The sequence below is a fragment of the Phocoena sinus genome, chromosome 10 (genome assembly GCF_008692025.1).
Source record: "Phocoena sinus isolate mPhoSin1 chromosome 10, mPhoSin1.pri, whole genome shotgun sequence".
NCBI classification, from domain to species: domain Eukaryota; kingdom Metazoa; phylum Chordata; class Mammalia; order Artiodactyla; family Phocoenidae; genus Phocoena; species Phocoena sinus.
The window spans coordinates 11,956,868-11,976,397 of NC_045772.1; the positions used below are offsets into that span (position 1 = coordinate 11,956,868).

The 19,530-nt window shown below is 41.2% G+C and overlaps 1 protein-coding gene across 17 annotated transcripts in view; it reads left to right on the plus strand.

Moving 5' to 3' along the window:
• Window positions 1-19,530, plus strand: part of RBFOX2 (RNA binding fox-1 homolog 2) — a 260,315-nt gene that overhangs the window by 77,793 nt on the left and 162,992 nt on the right. For all 17 annotated transcript variants that reach the window (XM_032644673.1, XM_032644678.1, XM_032644675.1 and 14 more), the window contains exon 2: window positions 1,169-1,219. In XM_032644673.1, the coding sequence (XP_032500564.1) occupies window positions 1,169-1,219 (51 nt within the window). The remainder of the gene's footprint in view (window positions 1-1,168; window positions 1,220-19,530) is intronic.

A 19,530-nucleotide genomic window follows, 5' to 3' on the forward strand; every position in this document is an offset into this window, starting at 1 on the left:
TCCTCCCATTTAAAAGTTCCCTTGAAGGCGAGGGGCTTGTTTTACTGACTTACTCTGTCAGTCATCTAAACTACTTTGAAAATATTAGGTATTCAATATATGTTGACTGAGTAATTGAATGAGTCAAGTAAGCCATAAGCGAGTGCTCATATTGTATGACATTGTATTAAATTAGGGTTTGTGTAGCTTTTATTTGCTATCATTCTTGCCCTCAAGGATCTTTTTTTTTTTTTTTTTTTTGCGGTACGCGGGCCTCTCACTGTTGTGGCCTCTCCCGTTGCGGAGCACAGGCTCCGGACGCGCAGGCTCAGCGGCCATGGCTCACGGGCCCAGCCGCTCCGCGGCATGTGGGATCTTCCTGGACCGGGGCACGAACCTGTGTCCTCTGCATTGGCAGGCGGACCCCCAACCTCTGCACCACCAGGGAAGCCCCAGGGATCTTGATTTAATGGTTAATGTGAGGATGAGACACTCAGTATGAAACACCTTTACAAAAAGAAGATATGTTAAATTATAAATAATATGAAAAGTAAATTGTACAAATAACCCAGTAAATTTTAACTTACTACACATATTAGGAGTCACTTGAGTTCATAGGATGATGTAGGATGGTAGAGGAGGTCCGGAACAGAGGTAGACTTTCATCTAGGTTTAAAAGAACTGAAGGAAAGCAGATTGACAGAGGGGAGGGACTAAAACTTTTCCAGGTCAAGAGACAGTTCTCAGTAGGGGTGGTACTGTCTCCTTCTTAACAAGGGGACTTTTGGAAATGTGTGGAAGTTTTTGGTTGTCCTAGTGTTCAGGACACTGAAAGCCTACTGGCTTTTAGAAGTTAAGGGCCGGGCATACTAGAGTTCCACGGTGTGAAGTTAGGAATTGATCTGCCCCAAATCCCAGTAGCGCTCTGTTTGAGTTACACGGAGAAGGAAACAGATTTAGCTGTACAAGGAGGAACATGGTGCTTAGGAATAGTGCTCCCAAGCAAATACTGTTTTTTATTTGTTTTTGTTTTTTTGATATCATACGTGCTAAACTGAGAGATGTATATGGTTAGGTAGAACACCTTAGGAACTGGTGGAGGAATTTATGTCTGATCGTTCTGGATGATTTTGATGATTCTCAACACTTTCTTTTGTCTTATGATTTTCTTTTCTTTCCTTTGTCTTAGAACGAGCCTCTGACCCCAGGTTATCATGGATTCCCAGCACGGGACAGCCAGGTTGGTATAAGCTGTTTATAACTCCGATAACGCGCGTGTGTGTGTGTGTGTGTGTGTGTGTGTGTGTGTGTGTGTGTGTGTTTTATCTAAGGATGCTATGATAGAGAGCATTTCCTGAAATTATTTATTTTGGAGAGTGATATGGTTAATTTCAGCAATGAAGTTACATTTAGAGATATAATAAAATATATTTCTTAACCCTAAAAATATTATAATCACATTATTGAAATCGTGGATATTATAGGGGGAAAGTCACTCAGGTACAGTCGTAATTGCTTTTGTTTTCTCTTCTCCAGGCTGTATGATAATTTTTTAACCTGGTTTTCTTGATGTCTCATAATTCTAAATGTTGGACTTGTCTCTTTATTCCCAGCCACTTAGCCCCTGCCTACACAGATTTTTTGGGTCCCTGTAATAATCTGCAACAAGAAAATTCCATTCTCCTCCCTGGGGGAATTCAGCCTTATGGTTTTAATCAGGGAGGACTTTCTTGAGAGAGGGAAGTTTCTGCTGCCTGTCTTTGTTAGATAGGGAGGATGATTGGAAAAAGCCCAGGCTTTATTGTGGGTTAGAGCAAAACTGTTTCCTGCCAGGACACCCTCGGTGTGGTTTAGGTGAGTGTGTAAAATGCTTTCCCTATCCTTTTGCCATTTGGAGCAGGTGAGGCTGACACAGAGTTAGGGTAGAACAGGTTTGGCTGCCTCAGAGAAATGGTGTGGCTTAAGACACCTAACCTCTTTGCTATTTGGGGATGTTGATCTTCTTCAGGAGATTTAAAATGGTAGCTCCTAGAAACATCTCTCAATTTCTAGCCATCATTTATATCTTTGAATGTCTATCCACCATTCCTTATAGGGTTGTCCAGAAAAGGCCACCATTATTAGGCTTGTCCAAGGGATATGTCATCAGAGTGCTAAACCAAAGGGTTGACATAGCTCCCCTTTCCAGAACTTAATTAAATCTCATCAAAACCCCGAAGCTGATCTTAAAAAACCAGGATGGCCCCATAAGCAATAGTCACCTGTTTGAGGGCCTTCCAGATTGAGAGTATTTGCCCAGTTCTGGTATTTTTGGTGTTGTGTTGGCATCAGACTAGTCCCAGGTAGGGTATGGAGAAAAGGGGGGGGGAGAAAATGCTGCTCATCTCTGTGTTCATCTCCCAGTGGGATCATCATTGTCGGAATTGAAGATTGTCCTATGGAAGCTCTTGGTGAAAGATACGGTCGTTTACCCCAAACCTAAAGAGAATATAGAGGGTCTTTCTTTTATTTCTTTCTGCTTTGGATCTGCCCTAGATAGAGCTTCTGTAAGCTGTGAAGTTTATGTCCTTTGATAGTATTTCTATATCCTGGCCACATATCAGAAAAAATACTGTTGCCTGGAGATCTAGCCCCCAACAATTCTGATTGAGTGAGTCTAAGATTGGGCTTAGCCATTCAGATATTTAGAATTCCTATAGGTGATTTGTGTAGCCAAGGTCAAAAACTACAATCCTATGGGCTGCTTTAAAACAAGTGCTATTTTCTCTTTCATCATGTACTTTCTACCTAGGACCCTTAAAACGTAAGGGACCATGGTCAGTCTCTGGATCTAGTTTTGTATATACTCATGCAGACATTTACTTATCAAATGTTGCTGATTCTGGATACAGGCTTATTTTAGATATAGGAAGGTAAAACTAATCAAAGTTAAGTATGGGAATAGACTTAATGAGTTTAAAAGAATCTGAAAAAGTACTGTATAATGCTGTGTCCTTCCTCTGGGGATTACAGATCAATAAGGAATTAAGCAAAAGGAATTAAGAGGAATTTGTTAAAGCATAAAAAAGTAGTCTCTGCTTGGAACTACTTTGTTTTTCCTTTCTTTTGCAGCCAGACCCACTTCTGTAGCCTGCACATTACTCATACTGTCTCTGCTGTAGGCCTATGCAGACCCTTTTGCTGTGCTTTATAGCTGCCTAATTTACCTAGAGGCACATTCTGATGGTGACGGTTTATTTTAGTTTATTTTCTTGGGCTTTATTTTGTTTTTCTGTCTGGACCTTTGAATTAGAGATCTTAGCATAGTGCAAACAGGCGAATATTGAATAGCTGCTTGTTGCATTTGATGAATACAGAATCCAAATGAGTCCTGCTAATTAATGTGCCTGACCTTGTGAACTCTCACTTCATGCTCTGAGGTTTGGGAGGCATTTATCAGTGTGAAACACTGGTCACTGAGCAGCCCGAGTTGGGCAGAAACTGAACTTGTGATCTTTACATCTTCCCAGAGTGGTGTGGCTCGGCAAATCCAGGAACCAGAGACTGGGGTGAAGGTGAATTTGGATTGTGTGAATCTTTATTTGCTTTTCCTTATTCTTTTATGTTTCTTTTCTAAATAGATAGGAACCATACCCAGACACGATTTCTATCAGCATCTAATGGTGATTTTAAAAGAGATAAAAATGATAATCTTTTGACCACTGCAGAGAGCTTTCATCAAATATTTTCTCATCTCATCCTCACCACCACCTCTTGAATGGGTAAGGCAAGTATTTCCTTGGGAAGGATAAGGAAACAGGCACACAGAGATTAAAGTGACTTATCCAAGGTAACAATACAGGTTAGCAGCTGAATAGGCACTGAAATTTGTCCTCTATTTGTTGAGGGTCTTCTATACTGGGGATTCTTGACTCACAAAGGGAAAATGCGGTCGTGTGCAGTATGCCTGCTCACTCACTCTACTTATTTATCATTTGGTGGCTTCATAGATCCCTTGACATTGAACTTATGAATCTAGGAGTCCGTGACCCTGGTTAAAAATGATAGCAACAAAGTTCCTTAGCACTAAGTGGGCCAGTATTTCACTGTTACGGTGGCCCTTTTCACCCTGTTACATACACCCCTGGTAACACATTTGAATTAAAAACCTGTGAAGGGGGCTTCCCTGGTGGCGCAGTGGTTAAGAATCCGCCTGCCAATGCAGGGGACACGGGTTCAAGCCCTGGTCCAGGAAGATCTCACATGCCGCGGAGCAATTAAGCCCGTGCGCCACAACTACTGAGCCTGCGCTCTAGAGCCTGTGAGCCACAGCTACTGAAGCCCGCACACCTAGAGCCTGTGCTCTACAACAAGAGAAGGCACCACAATGAGAAGCCTGCGCACCGCAATGAAGAGTAGCCCCTGCTTGCCGCAACTAGAAGAAAGCCCGTGCGCAGCAACGAAGACCCAACACAGCCAAAAATAAATCAATAAAATAAAGGAAATAAAAGATTAAAAAAAAAGACCTGCGAAGGAAAGGAGGGGGAAAAGAAACCACCTGTCACCTTGTAGAGGTTTTCCTTTTTTATGCAAGGTCACCTCAGCCTTCTTTCCTAGTTAACAGGCTTTATGGGATGGCAATCCATTGCTTTTATAAAACACTCCAAGCCCGTCACTGTGCTTGCTAATGTGGTCTCTCCGTGCAAGTGGAGGAGACAAACATTGTTCCAGATTAGCAGAAGTGCACACCAGCTCAGAAAGGCTGCATGCTTTATCTAAGGCCATGCAGGATTTTAGGTTGATGACACAATGTAGTGGTTTAGATTCCTAGCTGACCATCTCTTTGTGATCTATGTGTGTGCGCACATGCTTATGATAGAGTTCCCAAGTGCTGATTAAGGTTGGAATAGTTTGTGGGTTTGTAACGTTCTCTAAATGAGAGAATGTTTGTGTGCATTAGCTCCAGAGCTTTTCTTCGGGAGGGGCCTGGGAGCAGCAGCCTGCTTAGAAGGGGCCCTCGTTCTGCACAGCAAGCTTACTGTCTGTGCTCATTTTGCTCGTTGATTTGGAATGGCTTTCGGGGGCTCTGGGCAGTACAGGGGGAGTACTAAGGCTCGCCTCTTGTCTGTCACCTCTTGGTGCCACAACTTATGTCTGCTGTAATTAAGGTGACTGTGTAATTTATCATTCAAATTGGGGCACTTTTGAGAGAGAAAAGGGATGCTGATGTGGAAACAGTCCCAGGCAAACCTTGATGAATGGGATGTGTGGTCATCCTAGCTATGATTAAAGAAATACAGTGAGTGTCCCCTTAACTGGAGTGATCAGGTTTGGGACTATGGCACGGTACATTTCCCACACTTGACCTGTGGACATGAAGCGTTGCCATTCACGTTGGAGATGAGAGCACAGACTCTTGGTTGGGTTGAGGTGTTGCATCAGCTATGGAACCAGGAATGTTAGTAAATTATGAAAACTAATGTTGGTGAGGAATTTTGCAGTTTACAGCGTATGCTTCCATGTATCAGTATATTCAGTTTTGATCTTCACAATAGCTCTGCTAGAAAGGTCAGGCTTTATTATCCCTATTTGGTAGCTAAGAAAACCAAACCAGAGGTTTTTACATGAATTTCCCCATGTCACAGAGTTAGTGGCACAGTGAGACTTGAGTCCTGGATTCTCAGCCTCCATGTCTTGTATTTCCCTCTTGTGTTCTTCTGTCAGTGTTCTCTCCTCGTTGAATGGGGATGTTCTCTTCCTCGTGTGGCAAGATAAGATACTATGGAATCTTTGGAGAATGTAACAGCTTGGAAAGTCTTCACATGAACTGGAGGCCCCTTGCATAACTTATTTCTATCAAGTTTCCTTCCTATTTTGTTTGTTAAAATAGCTTATGGTCTACAGTGTATCTTTTTGTATTTTATTTACTTATTTTGCCTGCCAGCAGCACTGTGGACTATGATTGTGATTTGCTCTTTAGATTGGAGAACACTGCTTTCTTGGGAGTGTCACGAAAAACAGGCCCATGAGGAATGAAATAAACCTTCCTTTTATAATTTTGCGTCTTTAATGTAAAGAAGATTAATGTCACAGTATTAGACTCTGATTTTTTAAATGCTAGTCAGTGGCTCCTTAAAAAGTTTTTTCCTTCGCTTTTCTAAAAGTATGTTGAAAACTATTATATACACATGCTCAAGTGATTCCCCCAGAATGGAAATATCAGAGGAGATGTTTAAGTTGATAGATGTGACTTGGATAATTAGGGATTTAAATTTGGAGTAGCAGCCTTACTTTTAATTTAGAGTATAGATTTTAAATGACCTAAGAGATTTTTTTCCCCAAAGTATTTTCTTTCTTCTTGAGAATTTTTAATTTCCCTTTTTCTAACGAGTTATCTTTGTTATCCCTGGAATGGACTTTATTTTATTTATTTATTTTTTTTGCAGTACGCGGGCCTCTCACTGTTGTGGCCTCTCCCGTTGCGGAGCACAGGCTCCGGACGTGCAGGCTCAGCGGCCATGGTTCATGGGCCCAGCCGCTCCGCGGCATGTGGGATCTTCCCAGACCGGGGCACGAACCTGCGTCCCCTGCATCGGCAGGCGGACTCTCAACCACTGAGCCACCAGGGAAGCCCTGGACTTTATTTTCTGTCCAGTTTTTTGCAAATGTACTTTCAGGGCTTTTACTTATTTTGATTGGGATCCATGGGCAATAGCAAATGCATTTTCTGTCATACTCATTTGGTTTGGTGGCAAAGAAATGATGGCTACTTTTCTTTCCTTGGGGAGATTTCAAATGGAGGACATAGTGAGGGTGTTCAAGTTCTAGCTCAGTGACTTCAAGCCTAAAAAAAAAGGTGGCGGGTGGCACGGTGGTTGAGAGTCCGCCTGCCGATGCAGGGGACACGGGTTCGTGCCCCGGTCCAGGAAGATCCCACATGCCGCGGAGTGGCTGGGCCCGTGAGCTATGGCCATTGAGCCTGCGCGTCCGGAGCCTGTGCTCCGCAACGGGAGAGGCCACAACAGTGAGAGGCCCGCGTACCGAAAAAAAAAAAAAGGTGGCAACCTCTGGTAAGTAATACCTTTTGAATTATGACCCAGTACACACACACACACACACACACACACACACACACACACACACACACACATACAAATACTTACCCTTACTATGTTCTCAGCGCTGTGATATTTTCCATTCTCTTCCATTCCATTAAAAAAAAAACAAACTGTTGATTATGACCAACAACTGATTGACCAAAATTGATTTTCTGAACCCACTAATGGATTGCAGACTGTAGTTTTGAAAAACAAAATTCTAATAGTTGTCGTCCTTAAAAATGCCACCTTAAAGAAAACCCATACATAACCTTTAGTCGTCACTTCACCATTCCCCTGACCCCAGCCCTGAGCAACCTCTCATCTACTGTCCAGCTCTGTGGATTTGCCTATTCTGGACATTTCATAAAAACAGAATCATACAATATCTGGTCTTTTGTGACTGGCTTTTTTCACTTGGCATAATGTTTTCAAGGTTCATCTCTGCTGTAGCATGTGTCAGTACTTTATTTCTTTTTTTGGTGGACCGTAGCCCATTGTATGGATTTGGGAGTATTTCATTGTGTGCTTACTGTCTACCTCTGTAATTCGTCTCCTCCCCCCTCTTACCACCAGCTTCAGCCTCACTGGGTGTTCTTTCCATTTTTGAACTCCTTGAGCTTGATATCAGCTTCAGGTCCGTGGAATTGCTGTCTTCTCTACCTTAGATCTGCAGTGCTCTTGACCCAGATATTCACCTTCTCATTCAGGTCACAGGGACAAAGTTTACCCCTCAGAGAAGCTTCCCTGACCACACCAATCTAAAGTTATCCACATACATACCCTGACCATTCAGTCTTATCTTCAGCTCTCTTATCATTATCTGAAATTATCTAGTGTGTGTACTTTATTGTCTGTCTCTCCCACTAAAACGTAAGTTCTGTGTAAGCTGCGACTTTGCTTAGAGCAGAGCCTGGCATGTAGGAGGAGATCAATAAGTATTTGTTGGATGAATAAATGAAAATTATTCTCAGTTTAATGTGAAGCTTTTAAAAGGTTTTAAGCAGGGAGCAACATGACCTATTGTATGTTTTTTAAAACAACATTGTGGTTGCTGTAAAGAAGGAATTTTTAGAGCTGCCCCCTTCCCCCCTCCCCCCTGCAAAAGGCAACCTTAGAACTGTCTAGGCAACAGCTTTATCATTTGCTGTATTTAATATCAGTTCCAGCTAGTACTTAATTGTTGAATGAGAAATTTTATCCCACTGCCCTCTCCCAGTTGGAGGCTGGATTAAAATAATAGGTTCAGAAGTAAAATGTTCATACCTCTCTTATGTCTTACAATCCATAGTAATTTTTTTTACTGGCCCTTTTTTTAACTAAAAATGCTTCTGCTTTGCTTTTAAATTACAAAAAGTATGAAATCGCTTTCTTTTCTTCCTACTAGGTTATCTAGAACCCCACTTTCAGCCTTTATGCAAGATTTATTCACATGGTTGCGTCTCTTCAGTATCTGTCATCGGGTCACCCATCAGTGGTCCAGGTCCTTCTGTGGTGTTGCCTTACACCCTCTAGTGGATGAAGGGCTAGTAGATGCTACAGCATCAGCACTTTTCTCAAACCATTAATCAGCTTCAGACTTAGTGTTGCATTTTAGATCATTCCATCCTGTAGATAGTTCAGAAGCTTTTCCCTCCTAGGAAAGACCATTTTATTTATTTTGCTGCTTACAGCCATGTACCTAAATAACATGCTTATTCTGTTATTTCTTGATTTATCAATTTGAGGCTCTATCCTTTGGCTTCCTACTGTTAAGAGATGAGAAGGAAGGAATGTCTATAAAATTGCTAATTTTTCATTGATTTAACCAAGAAATGGTTAAATCAATGTTCATTACTGATTTATGTTTACATAATATCTACATTATTATGACTGAATATAGAGGAACCATAATATTATGATTACATTCCCTTATATACTTTTTTGTTTCCCCTGGAATTATTTAAATATATACATACATATATATAGAAAATATATATATTTAATAATTACTTTTTAAAAAGCACTATTGAGATATAATATCCATACCATAAAATTCACTCAGTATAAGAGTACTTATTCAGGGATTTTATTAAATTTATAGAGTTGTGTCACCATCACCACAGTCCAGTTTTAGAGCATTTTTGTCATCCCCCTAAGTTCTCGTGAATTCTCTTGCAGTCAGTCCTTGTACCCACCCCAGCCCCAGACAGCCACTGAGCTGCTTCCTGACTCTATAAAATTACCTTCTCTGGACATTTCATGTAAATAGAAGCACATAATGTGTATGTAGTGTTTTGTGTATGACTTCTTTCATTTTCCGTAATGTTTTTGAGGTTCATCCATGTTGTGGTATGTGTCACCATATCATTACTTTAAATTGCTGAGTAGTATCCTACTGCGTGGATGTACCACATTTTGTTAATCCATTTACCAGTTGATGGATACTTGTATTATTTCCAGTTTGGCTACTATGAGTAATGCTGTTATGAGCACTCACAAGCCTTTGTATGGATATATGTTTTCATTTCTCTTGGGTAGATTTCTAGGAGCAGAATTGCTGGGTTTTATGGTAAATTTATGCTTAACTTTTTTTGGGGGGGGGTCGCTGAACAGTTGCAATGGAAGTTATTTTTGAAAACTACTCAAGTAAAGCATTATCCTTCTATTGCAAATCAAAGTAATACCTAGAAAATTAAAGGATTAAATCCAATTTGAAAGGAAAATAAACTATAGGTTATTATTTGACTAAATCTTATAAAAATTTCAGTGTAGAAATGTGATAGAAGAAATTATAAAAAGTATTATGCTTAACTTTTTAAGAAACTGCCGAACTGTTTTCCAGAGTGGCTTGGTTTTATCCACCTCTTCGATTATACTGAGTATATATTGGTATTTCATTGTAGTTTTAATTTGCATTTCCCTAATGGTTAACAATGTGGAGTACCTTTTCATGTGCTTATTAGCTAGTCATATGTCTTCTTTGTTGAGATGTCTGTTCAAGTCTTTTGCCCACTTTTTATTTGGTTTTATTTAGCTACACAAATATTTGGTTCGTTTGTCCTCTTATTATTGAATTGTAAGAGGTCTTTACATATTCTGGATACAAGTTCTTTGTCATATTTACAATTTGCAAATATTTTTTCTCAGTTATGCAATTTTGTAAGACATATCTTCCCCCAATAAAACAAAACAAAACTGTGTTTTCATCCTTATGTGCTAAGTTTGGATAAACTCTGCATAACTATCATATGAAAGAGACTGTGAAAACAGGCATTTGATTATCTCTTTTCAGACCTGGTGATTGCTCCAAGGAAGATTGGCAGGTTTATAGTGGCTTTGCGTTTGGCTGACACAGCCATTTCCCCATCCTTAGTGGCAGGCATGTTTGGGCAAGAAAACCCTTAAGGTAGTGAAGGGAAATTATGCTGCTTTCTGCATGTCCTAAGGGATGTGATATGGTAAGGGATCAGCCAGGTTCATTGGCTTTCATGGAAATTCCTCTGTAGGTGTGCACGCGCACACACGCACACACCCCTGACTTTTGGTTTAAATATCAGCTCTGCCATTGCAGGCTATATGACTTTGGGAAGTTTTTCCTTGAGCCTTCTCTGCACCTCAGTTTCTATAAAATAGGAATAGTATCTACTCTGAAAGGTTGTTGTAGGATTAGAGATAACATGTAAATTTCTTGGCATGTATTAGTGTCAGTAAATCACTTTTCTTGTTTATTTTATCGGAAAGAGGCCTTAGGGAAGCTTTATAAGGAAATGATTAGTTCTCACAGTCTCTGATTTAAGCCTGTTTTCTTATTTATTTATTTAATTTATTTATTTTTGGCTGCGTTTGGTCTTTGTTGCTGCACGTGGACTTTCTCTAGTTGTGGCGAGCAGGGGCTATTCTTCCTTGCGGTGTGTGGGCTTCTCATTGTGGTGGCTTCTCTTGTTGTAGAGCATGGGCTCTAGGTGCGCAGGCTTCAGTAGTTGTGGCACACGGGCTCAGTAGTTGTGGCTCGCGGGCTCTAGAGCGCAGGCTCAGTAGTTGTGGCGCACAGGCTTAGTTGCTCCGTGGCATGTGGGATCTTCCCGGACCAGGGCTCAAACCCGTGTCCCCTGCATTGGCAGGTGGATTCTTAACCACTGCGCCACCAGGGAAGCCCCTCATTTTCTTTTTGAGTCTTAGTTATTCACCATGTGAAATGAGTTATATGTATAGATTTGAAATTTCTAGCGAAGGAACATAGCTTTGCCATATTTCCAAGAAAAATATGTCTGTGTGAGGGAAATGACATCTGTGTAAGTTTATTTACCTAATTCATTACGGGTCTTGGCAGCATAAATATAAAGAGGGAGTTATTTTTGAGACTTCTGTGACTTGAACAGAATCTGGTTCAAACTGAACCAGACACTCAAGGCTCTCTGCAGCCATCTTGTTCCCTATCACCCTACCCACATGTTTCTTCTGCTCTCAGAGTCCTTCAGCTACCTCTGCTGGATATTGATTTCTTCCTAGTGCCTTGTGCTTGAAATGTTCCTCCTTTTCCCAGCAGAGTCCTAAATATCCTTCAGGATCCCTGGCCACAGCTTAACCTGTTTTATGAAATCTTTCCTAATTGCCTCTAATCATTTGAGCTCAGTTAACACATCTACATGAACATTTCCATAAGGTTCTGATCAAGGGAGTTGGGGAAGTATTAGGAAGATTGTGAGCAAATTATTTAACTTCTCTAAGGCTCAGTTTTCTCATCTGTGAAAGTGAGGCTAATAGTGCCTACTTCTGTAAGGTGGTTGTAAGGATTAAATTTTTAGAAACTTCCTAGGTCAGCAGTGTCTTATTGGTTGATGTTTACTAACCTCTACCTTTAACTTCCCATGTAGTCTAGAAGAGCTCTTCTCATCTCTGGGCCCAACTTTCTTCTTTTTCCTATAAGGGCTCTTCTGCCTATGTTGGGTTTGATTTTGTGGTTCTTGGGAGTGTCACGCTTCATTGTGGAAACTGTGGGAGCTTTTATCACTTAACGTCCCACCTCTGAATCTACAGGGTTGCTGTGGCTCTGTGGACAGCTGAGTGACTTGAGTCAGAAGAATGGACAGTGTGGCTGTCTTTCCCCTTCTTCCCTCTTCGGTACCTAGTTTCTTGGCACATCCTGTCTTTTATGCCAGAGTTTGACTTCTTCCCCCAGCTTTGCCTCTTTTTGCTCAGTTTGGGGTTGCTGTGATTTTAGGCTGTTAGAACAGTTTGTAGTCCACTGTTGACCCAATTGCTTATTAAGTATTTTGTAAATGGATGGATCATAACTTCACTGCTTGACTTTCTAGTAGATTGACCTAATACTATGTATACAGGCTGTTGATTTGTATTGTAATGAGAGCTCTATTGTGCCCATCAAAAAGAATTATATGACTAAAGATTATTAATCACTGGGACTGTTTATAAAAGGAAAATGAGAGAATTTCCTTTATTAGCAATTTTCAAAATTAGGAAATTCACCTGTCTAGAATTACTTAGGGCGGCCAAGTAGTTAGTAGGATCTCCTTGCTCTGGTGGTTAGTACCACCAAGCAACAGATAGTCTTCCCACAACCAGCCCTAGCTACCATTTGGTGAGTTACTTTAAGAAGCTTGATATGTCTCCTCAACCCATTGTTCTTTAACAGACAACAACCATGGCAGTGATTTAGAATGAAACTAACTAGTCAAGTATAAGGTAAAGCAAAAGGTTTTGTAGTTGGTGGACAATATAGTTGTGCGTTTCAGTTATAGATCAAATATTTTTATTTTTTTAGTAGCATTAGCTGTATACCATTATACTCAGCTGATTTAAGGTTGACTTAGAGAGGCAGGGGAATACAACAGATGACTTACGGTCTTATGTTAGAAACTTTGGTGCCACCAGAAAATAATTTCAGCAAGTTCTGTATAATCACGCATTTAAAGGCACGACTCTGATTTCCCTGGGTCTCAGACTCTGCTTAGCTTTTACCTGCTGAAAACACTTTAGTGGTTACTCCAGGCCTTCCATGATCTGACACCAGTCTTTTTCCTTTTGCGTTGTGTAAGGTAGTCTGTGTTTTAGCCACATTATGGGGCAGGATAATGTAGCTTTGAAATCAAAACAGGTTTTAATTCTAAGTTTTTTACTTATGGTGTTCTCTCTGTTTAAATACAGTTCATCCTTTAAATCCTACTTCAGGTGTTCCCCCCTCCATGAAGTGTTGCCTGATGCAATTATTTGGGTACAGACCCTTAATTAATGCCCAACGAACCCCCAAGGCACATTTTTCCTATTTTGTAATAGCACTTTACCACTGCCTGTTATGTTATGGTGAACAGGTTGGATGACCCACACAGTCCTGTGAGAACAAGGACACTGTCCTACCTCTTGATATTCTTGAATCCTTTTACAAAATAAATGCCCAGTAAGAATTTGGTAAAGGGACAAATTAAAATAAACTCATCTTCAGCCTTATTGAAATAGAGAGACTACTGTATTGTGATTTTTTTTCCTGTGGACAAAGGAAAAAAAGCTTTGTTCCGAATTTAACTAGGCTTTATTGCCTTTGCCTTGCCAAAGCAATATGAAAACTTAATACTTCAGAAGCTGGGTATCTGCTCCTCAGCAGGGGAGTGCCTCTCACAAGTTTAATGGGTTTGGTCAAGTGGATATTAAATGTAAATCTGTCATTTTATGGAGCCGTAGAAGGCTCTTAAAACACTCAATAAATACCCTTATTGAATTAGTGGAGCATTTCAACAGGGGACTGCCTGTGTATCTCCTGTTATTAGTATCTTTCATTGTTCCTTTAGAGTGCCTTCAGCCTGTGCTCGCACAGCTTTGTGCTGTCATGTGCCTCATAGAATCATCTAAGGTAACGATGCGTCTAGCTCCTTAATTCTATTATTTTGTTATGTTACAGGGAACCCATTTGTTAATTCTGGCAGGTGGGTCTTAATTTCACAGTAACAACTGGGAGGTCCCCATAAAAAGAGAGCTAACATGTATTGAACACTGACTCATTAGGTGCCAGGCCCTGTATAAAGCATTGAGCAAGTATTCAGTATTATTTTATTTCATCCCATTTGCAGGTGAGGAAACCCAGGCTCAAAGAGATTTAAGCCATCGCCCATGGCTATGTAGCTGTTAATTAGGGAATTTTAAAATGTGTTAGATTTCAAAGTTTATGATACTTCCACTCTGCATCATGTCTTTTACTTATTTACTTTTATTTGAATGTTTTTTTTTTTTACATTTTACTTGCACGTTTGATTTTTCTTTGGTCGGCAGCAAATGTTAATTCCCTACTTGCTCCCCTCCCTGCCCTTTAGTGAGGGGATGATAATTCTGTATTATGTTTCTGTAGTCCTCTAGTTTACACATCGCTTCATATCTATTCTTGTTTGATCTTGGTGAATGGCGGTCTGCATGCAGGGGGGCAGGGTTTTCATCGCCACTGGCAGCTGAGGAAATTAAGATTTCCAGTTTTGTGACAGATTTGCCAAAGGTGGTAATAATAAGTGGCACCAAAATTAGCTTTTTTTGTTGTTGTTGTTAGCTTTTGTTTTGAAGAGGAACGCTGATCTACAGACTAAATTTTTTAGCAGCAAATTCTCTTCTTCAGACAAATTACATGGACACAATATATAAAAATGTAAGTGGAGTGGTCCTGGTAGAAAAGATGTGGAAGGCCTGGGGCCCCACCCTCTGGGTTTCCTGTGCCCATGAGGCCCCTCAGCTGACCGGAGCACAATTTGAAAACCACTGGGGAATGAGCAGAGAACTCTGGTGCCAGACAGATCTGGATTCAGTCTGTAGTTTGGGCCTGATGTTTAACCTCTCTTAGGTTTGGTTCTTCATTTGTAAAATGGGCATGCTTTTCACAGGATTGCTGATCAACATTAACTAAAAAGCAGGCCAAGCCTAGCACAGTGCCCTTGGCTTCTGTAGAGGAGAGATCAAGTTGACAGGCAGCATAGGTTTGGCCACTTGCCCTCTGTGGTCCTCCTGCTAAACCTGGGGTGGTGGGAGGGAGCTCGCGGCTGAGGCTGGGCCTCCATAGGACTTATTACCCAGAACTTTGTACTTGACCGAAGGCTCAGACATCACATTCATCAATAGTTTAGAACAGGGATGGGCCAACATTTTCTGTAAAGGATCAGAGAGTAAATATTCCAAGCTTTGGGGCCATCTAGTCTCTGCTGCAGCTACTCAGTTCTGTTGCTGCAGCACAGATGCAACTGTAGACAATATGGAAACGACTGAGCGTGGTTGTGTTCTAATAAAACTTTATTTGTGGGCACTGAATTTTGAATTTCATATAATTTTCATATATCACAAAATATGCTCTTGATTTCTTCAACCACTAAAAATGTAAAAACTGTCTGAGCTCGTGGACTGTACGTGGGTTGTACGTAAACAAGCGACAGGCTGGATTTGGCCAGTGGGCCAAAGTTTGCCCACGCCCAGTTTAGACGTTGCTTGTTGGTAATCAATGCAGGTTTTTTTTAAAAAAATAAATTTATTTGCTTATTTTTGGCTGCGTGGGGTCTTTGTTGCTGCGTGCGGGATTTCTCTAGTTGCGGCGAGCGGGGGCTACTCTTTGTAGCGGTGCGCAGGCTTCTCTTGTTGTAGAGCACAGGCTTTAGGAGCATGGGCTTCAGTAGTTGTGGCACACAGGCTCAGTAGTTGTGGCTCGCGGGCTCTAGAGCGCAGGCTCGGTAGTTGTGGCCCACGAGCTTAGTTGCTCTGCGGCGTGTGGGATCTTCTGGGACCAGGGCTCGAACCCGTGTCCCCTGCATTGGCAGGCAGATTCTTAACCACTGCGCCACCAGGGAAGCCTTCAATGCAGTTTTTGATCCTGTGAATTTAACTTAAAGTGATTGCTATTAAAGAGGTATTGATAGGGATTCCCTGGCGGTTCAGTGGTTAGGACTCTGTGCTTTCACTGCCAAGGGTGCGGGTTCAGTCCCTAGTCTAGGAGCTAAGATCCTATGAGCCGCATGGCGCAGTCAAAAACAAAAAAAAAAAAAGAAGTATTCATATTAGGAAAGGCTTGATTTTCACAGTAAAAAAAAGGTAGAATTTTTTCATCCCGTACCTTTCAGGAATCGTTACATGTTCATTAGTTTCTTTACCCTCTATGAAGTGGTTAAAATGCAGTTATTATACTTGTCTTGGTGATGACTAAATGAATAAAGTTTCTAAATAAAGATGAAATAGTATAGTGGAAAGATAAGGAGTCATGAGGGAGTCAGGAAACTTGGCTTTGTCACTAATTTTGTGTCTATATATGTTACTTTACCTTTTGGGCCCTTCAGTTTCCTCATAGAAGTGAGGAAGCTGGTGATGATAGTATTAGAGACCTTTGCCGGCTCTAAAACTCTCTCATTCTCCTTTTAGTTGTCTGTGATGGTGCTGTGGAACAATTTTCATCTATAGAAACTCTTAAGTACTTCATCAGTTAGTGTATTTTCAGAAATACCAACAGGGTTTCACAGTGTATTAGAGACTATTTACAACCGCAGTTTATTCCCACTGCTAGTGCTAGTCGTCTCTAGCAGTTGTGCTTTAAATACCACATACCATTACGATGAATGCCATGCTGCAACAGTTAACCTGTTTGGAGATGAGCTGCAGATACAGAGAGAAGGGGACTAGGAAAACTGGAAGAAGAAAAGGCCTATCCTGACTACATATGGGCTTAGGCTATGTCGGTTTTTGTCAACAGGGGGCACCCAGAGCAAAGCAGGTGCCCTGTGACACACTACACTGCCCTTCTTCCCAGACAGGCACACTGGTCTCCCTCCTGCACATTGCTTGATCCATGTCCACATTCGAAGACATGTTCTCCCATGCTGAAGTCAGATATTCTAAATGCAGTCCTAATAATTGTTATTTGCTTCCCTCTACAGTGGAAACCCAATTCCCTCACTGTCTTGGAGTGAATGATCCCAGGTTATAAAGTCTGGGCTTTTGGGTGAATGTGCAGTGTTAGGCTCTTATATAATTCAGTATCCAGTGAGCTCGTGTTCCGGAAATATTGCTCTGAAAGAGCACTTAATATCTGTGTAACGTATTGTAAGAAGAGTTTGTACTTATTGCCTATTGCAGTGGTCCTCGAAGTGTGGTTCTCGGACCAGCAGCATCAGCGTCACCCGGGAACTTATGCAAATTCATGGTATCCCCCTCCTCCCAGACCTACTGAATGAGAAACTCTGGGACTGGGGCCCAGCCACCTGTCTCAGCATGCTCTCCAGGTGATTCTGATGCACATTCAAGCTGAGGACCACTGCCAGAGAGATGTACTGAAGATCAGGTGCCAGGCACTTTGCTAGGATGTTCATCTTCATTTTCCAGATGACACCACCAAGCCTAAAAGGTTCAGTGACTGCAAAGTCAGACTTCTAACAAGTGGTAGAGGAGGGATTTGAGTCCTGGTCTTTCTGACTCCAGATCTATGCTACAGTGGCTGCTAAAAAATGCAAAGAGGTTCTGTATTGTTTAAATTCATATTTTTAAGTCAATCTTTTTCTCAGAATTAATATACATTTATCAAAGAAAATATAGAAAATACAGCAGGCCAAAAGAATAAAAATTGCCTTAATATATTAACTTTATCTTAACTTTTTGTTTATTGTTCTAATCTTGTTTCTATGCAGCTCTTTTTGCATATACACGCATCATAAAATGCCTTACAAAATCTCATCATATGGTACAGACTTCTGTAGTATGCTTGCAGCTCCTTCCTACTCCATTGTAAATATCTTTTCACGTCATTAAATATTTCTGTAGTGTTGTTTTACATGGCTGCCTAGTATTCCATTTTATGGTTCCATCATAATTCTTTCTAAACTCTGTCTTAAGTTGTTTTGATTCTGTGATAGGCTTTTTATTTATTTATTTATTATTTTTTGTGGTACGCGGGCCTCTCACTGCTGTGGCCTCTCCCGTTGCGGAGCACAGGCTCCGAACGCGCAGGCTCAGCGGCCATGGCTCACGGGGCCCAGCTGCTCTGCGGCACGTGGGACCCTCCCGGACCGGGGCATGAACCAGTGTCCCCTGCATTGGCAGGCGGACTCTCAACCACTGCGCCACCAGGGAAGCCCTGTGATAGGCTTTTAGGAGGAGTAGGATACTGAGTACTGTGCTACTCTGGGTAAACAGTTTATTTACACTGAGTGGCTTAAAGTATTATAATTAAGGTGATAAATACAGATTAAGGTTGAGGAGGGAAAATGGAACTGGAGAGGCAATAATAAGCCTAATGCTTAGGTTAAATTGAGCCCAGAAATAGGAAAACAAATTGAAGTAAAAAACACAGAAGTATTAGGAATGGACTAGGGATATGTGAGTGAGATGAGTTAAAACAAATAGTCAGAAAAATGTTTGTGAACAATTTGATGGTGCCAGTGGCCTGCTTTTGTTACTGCCTTTTTTGACATAGAAGCTGATCTGCTGGATGACAGCTTGAAAAAACTGGGCATAAGGCTTTTATAAATAACGGTTATTATTTATTGAGTGCCTTCTGTGTGCCAGGCACCATGTTAATCATTTATATAGACTTTACCATTTAATTTTTATAATAACAATGTGCATTCGATGCATTAGGTGGTGTTTTCCCCATTTTACAGAAGTGGAACCTGAGATTGAGACTTAAAGTAACTTGTTCAGATGCTTCAATTGGAACCCAGATTTGATCTAACGCCCAAACCTGTGCTTTTATAGTATCATTTATCTTCATTCTTTTTTCATGGCATGGCAAGTCATCAACCCGTGCTGGGGGCTGGGGGGTAGTTTCACTATCTCTTCAGGGACAGAGGGAAACTAGATGTGGAAGGAAGGACACTAAAGTCATAACAGAGCAGGAGTAGACTTGAAGATCCAGCAAAGCTACCACCTGCCCAGTTATCTCAGGGAAGGTGTAACCCTGCGCCGGATACTGCAGCTGAGCAGGGACTGAGCAGGGACGGACTAGCGAAATGAACTGTTGGGAGGAAGGAGCAGCGGTGGTCAGGAGGGTCACAGCTCCCTCATTAAATGTCCCTTCCTACAGGAGGTCATAATTCCTTTGCGGCATCTTTTAACAGCTTTAATGAGATATAATTAGATACTCTACCATTCACTCATTTAAAGTATACGATTCAGAGGCCTTTTTAGTGTATTCACAGAGTCTTCCTCACTCCAAAAAGAAACCGTGTACCTCTTAGTCATCATTGCCTGGTCCCCCTGTCTCCCTTGCCCCCCAAACTCTAGGCAATCACTAGTCTGCTTCCTGTCTCTACAGATTTTCCTGTCTAGGGTATTTTCTATAAATTGACTCAATATAATAAAGTCCTTTGTTTCCAGCTCCTTTCACTTAGCATGATGCTTCCAAGGTTTCTCCATGTTGTAGCATACATCAGTACTTCATTCTTTTTTGTTACTAAATAATATTCCATCGTTTGGACACACCACTTCTTATTTATGTTTTTATGTTGGGAAGAGAAAGGTAAAGGGAATG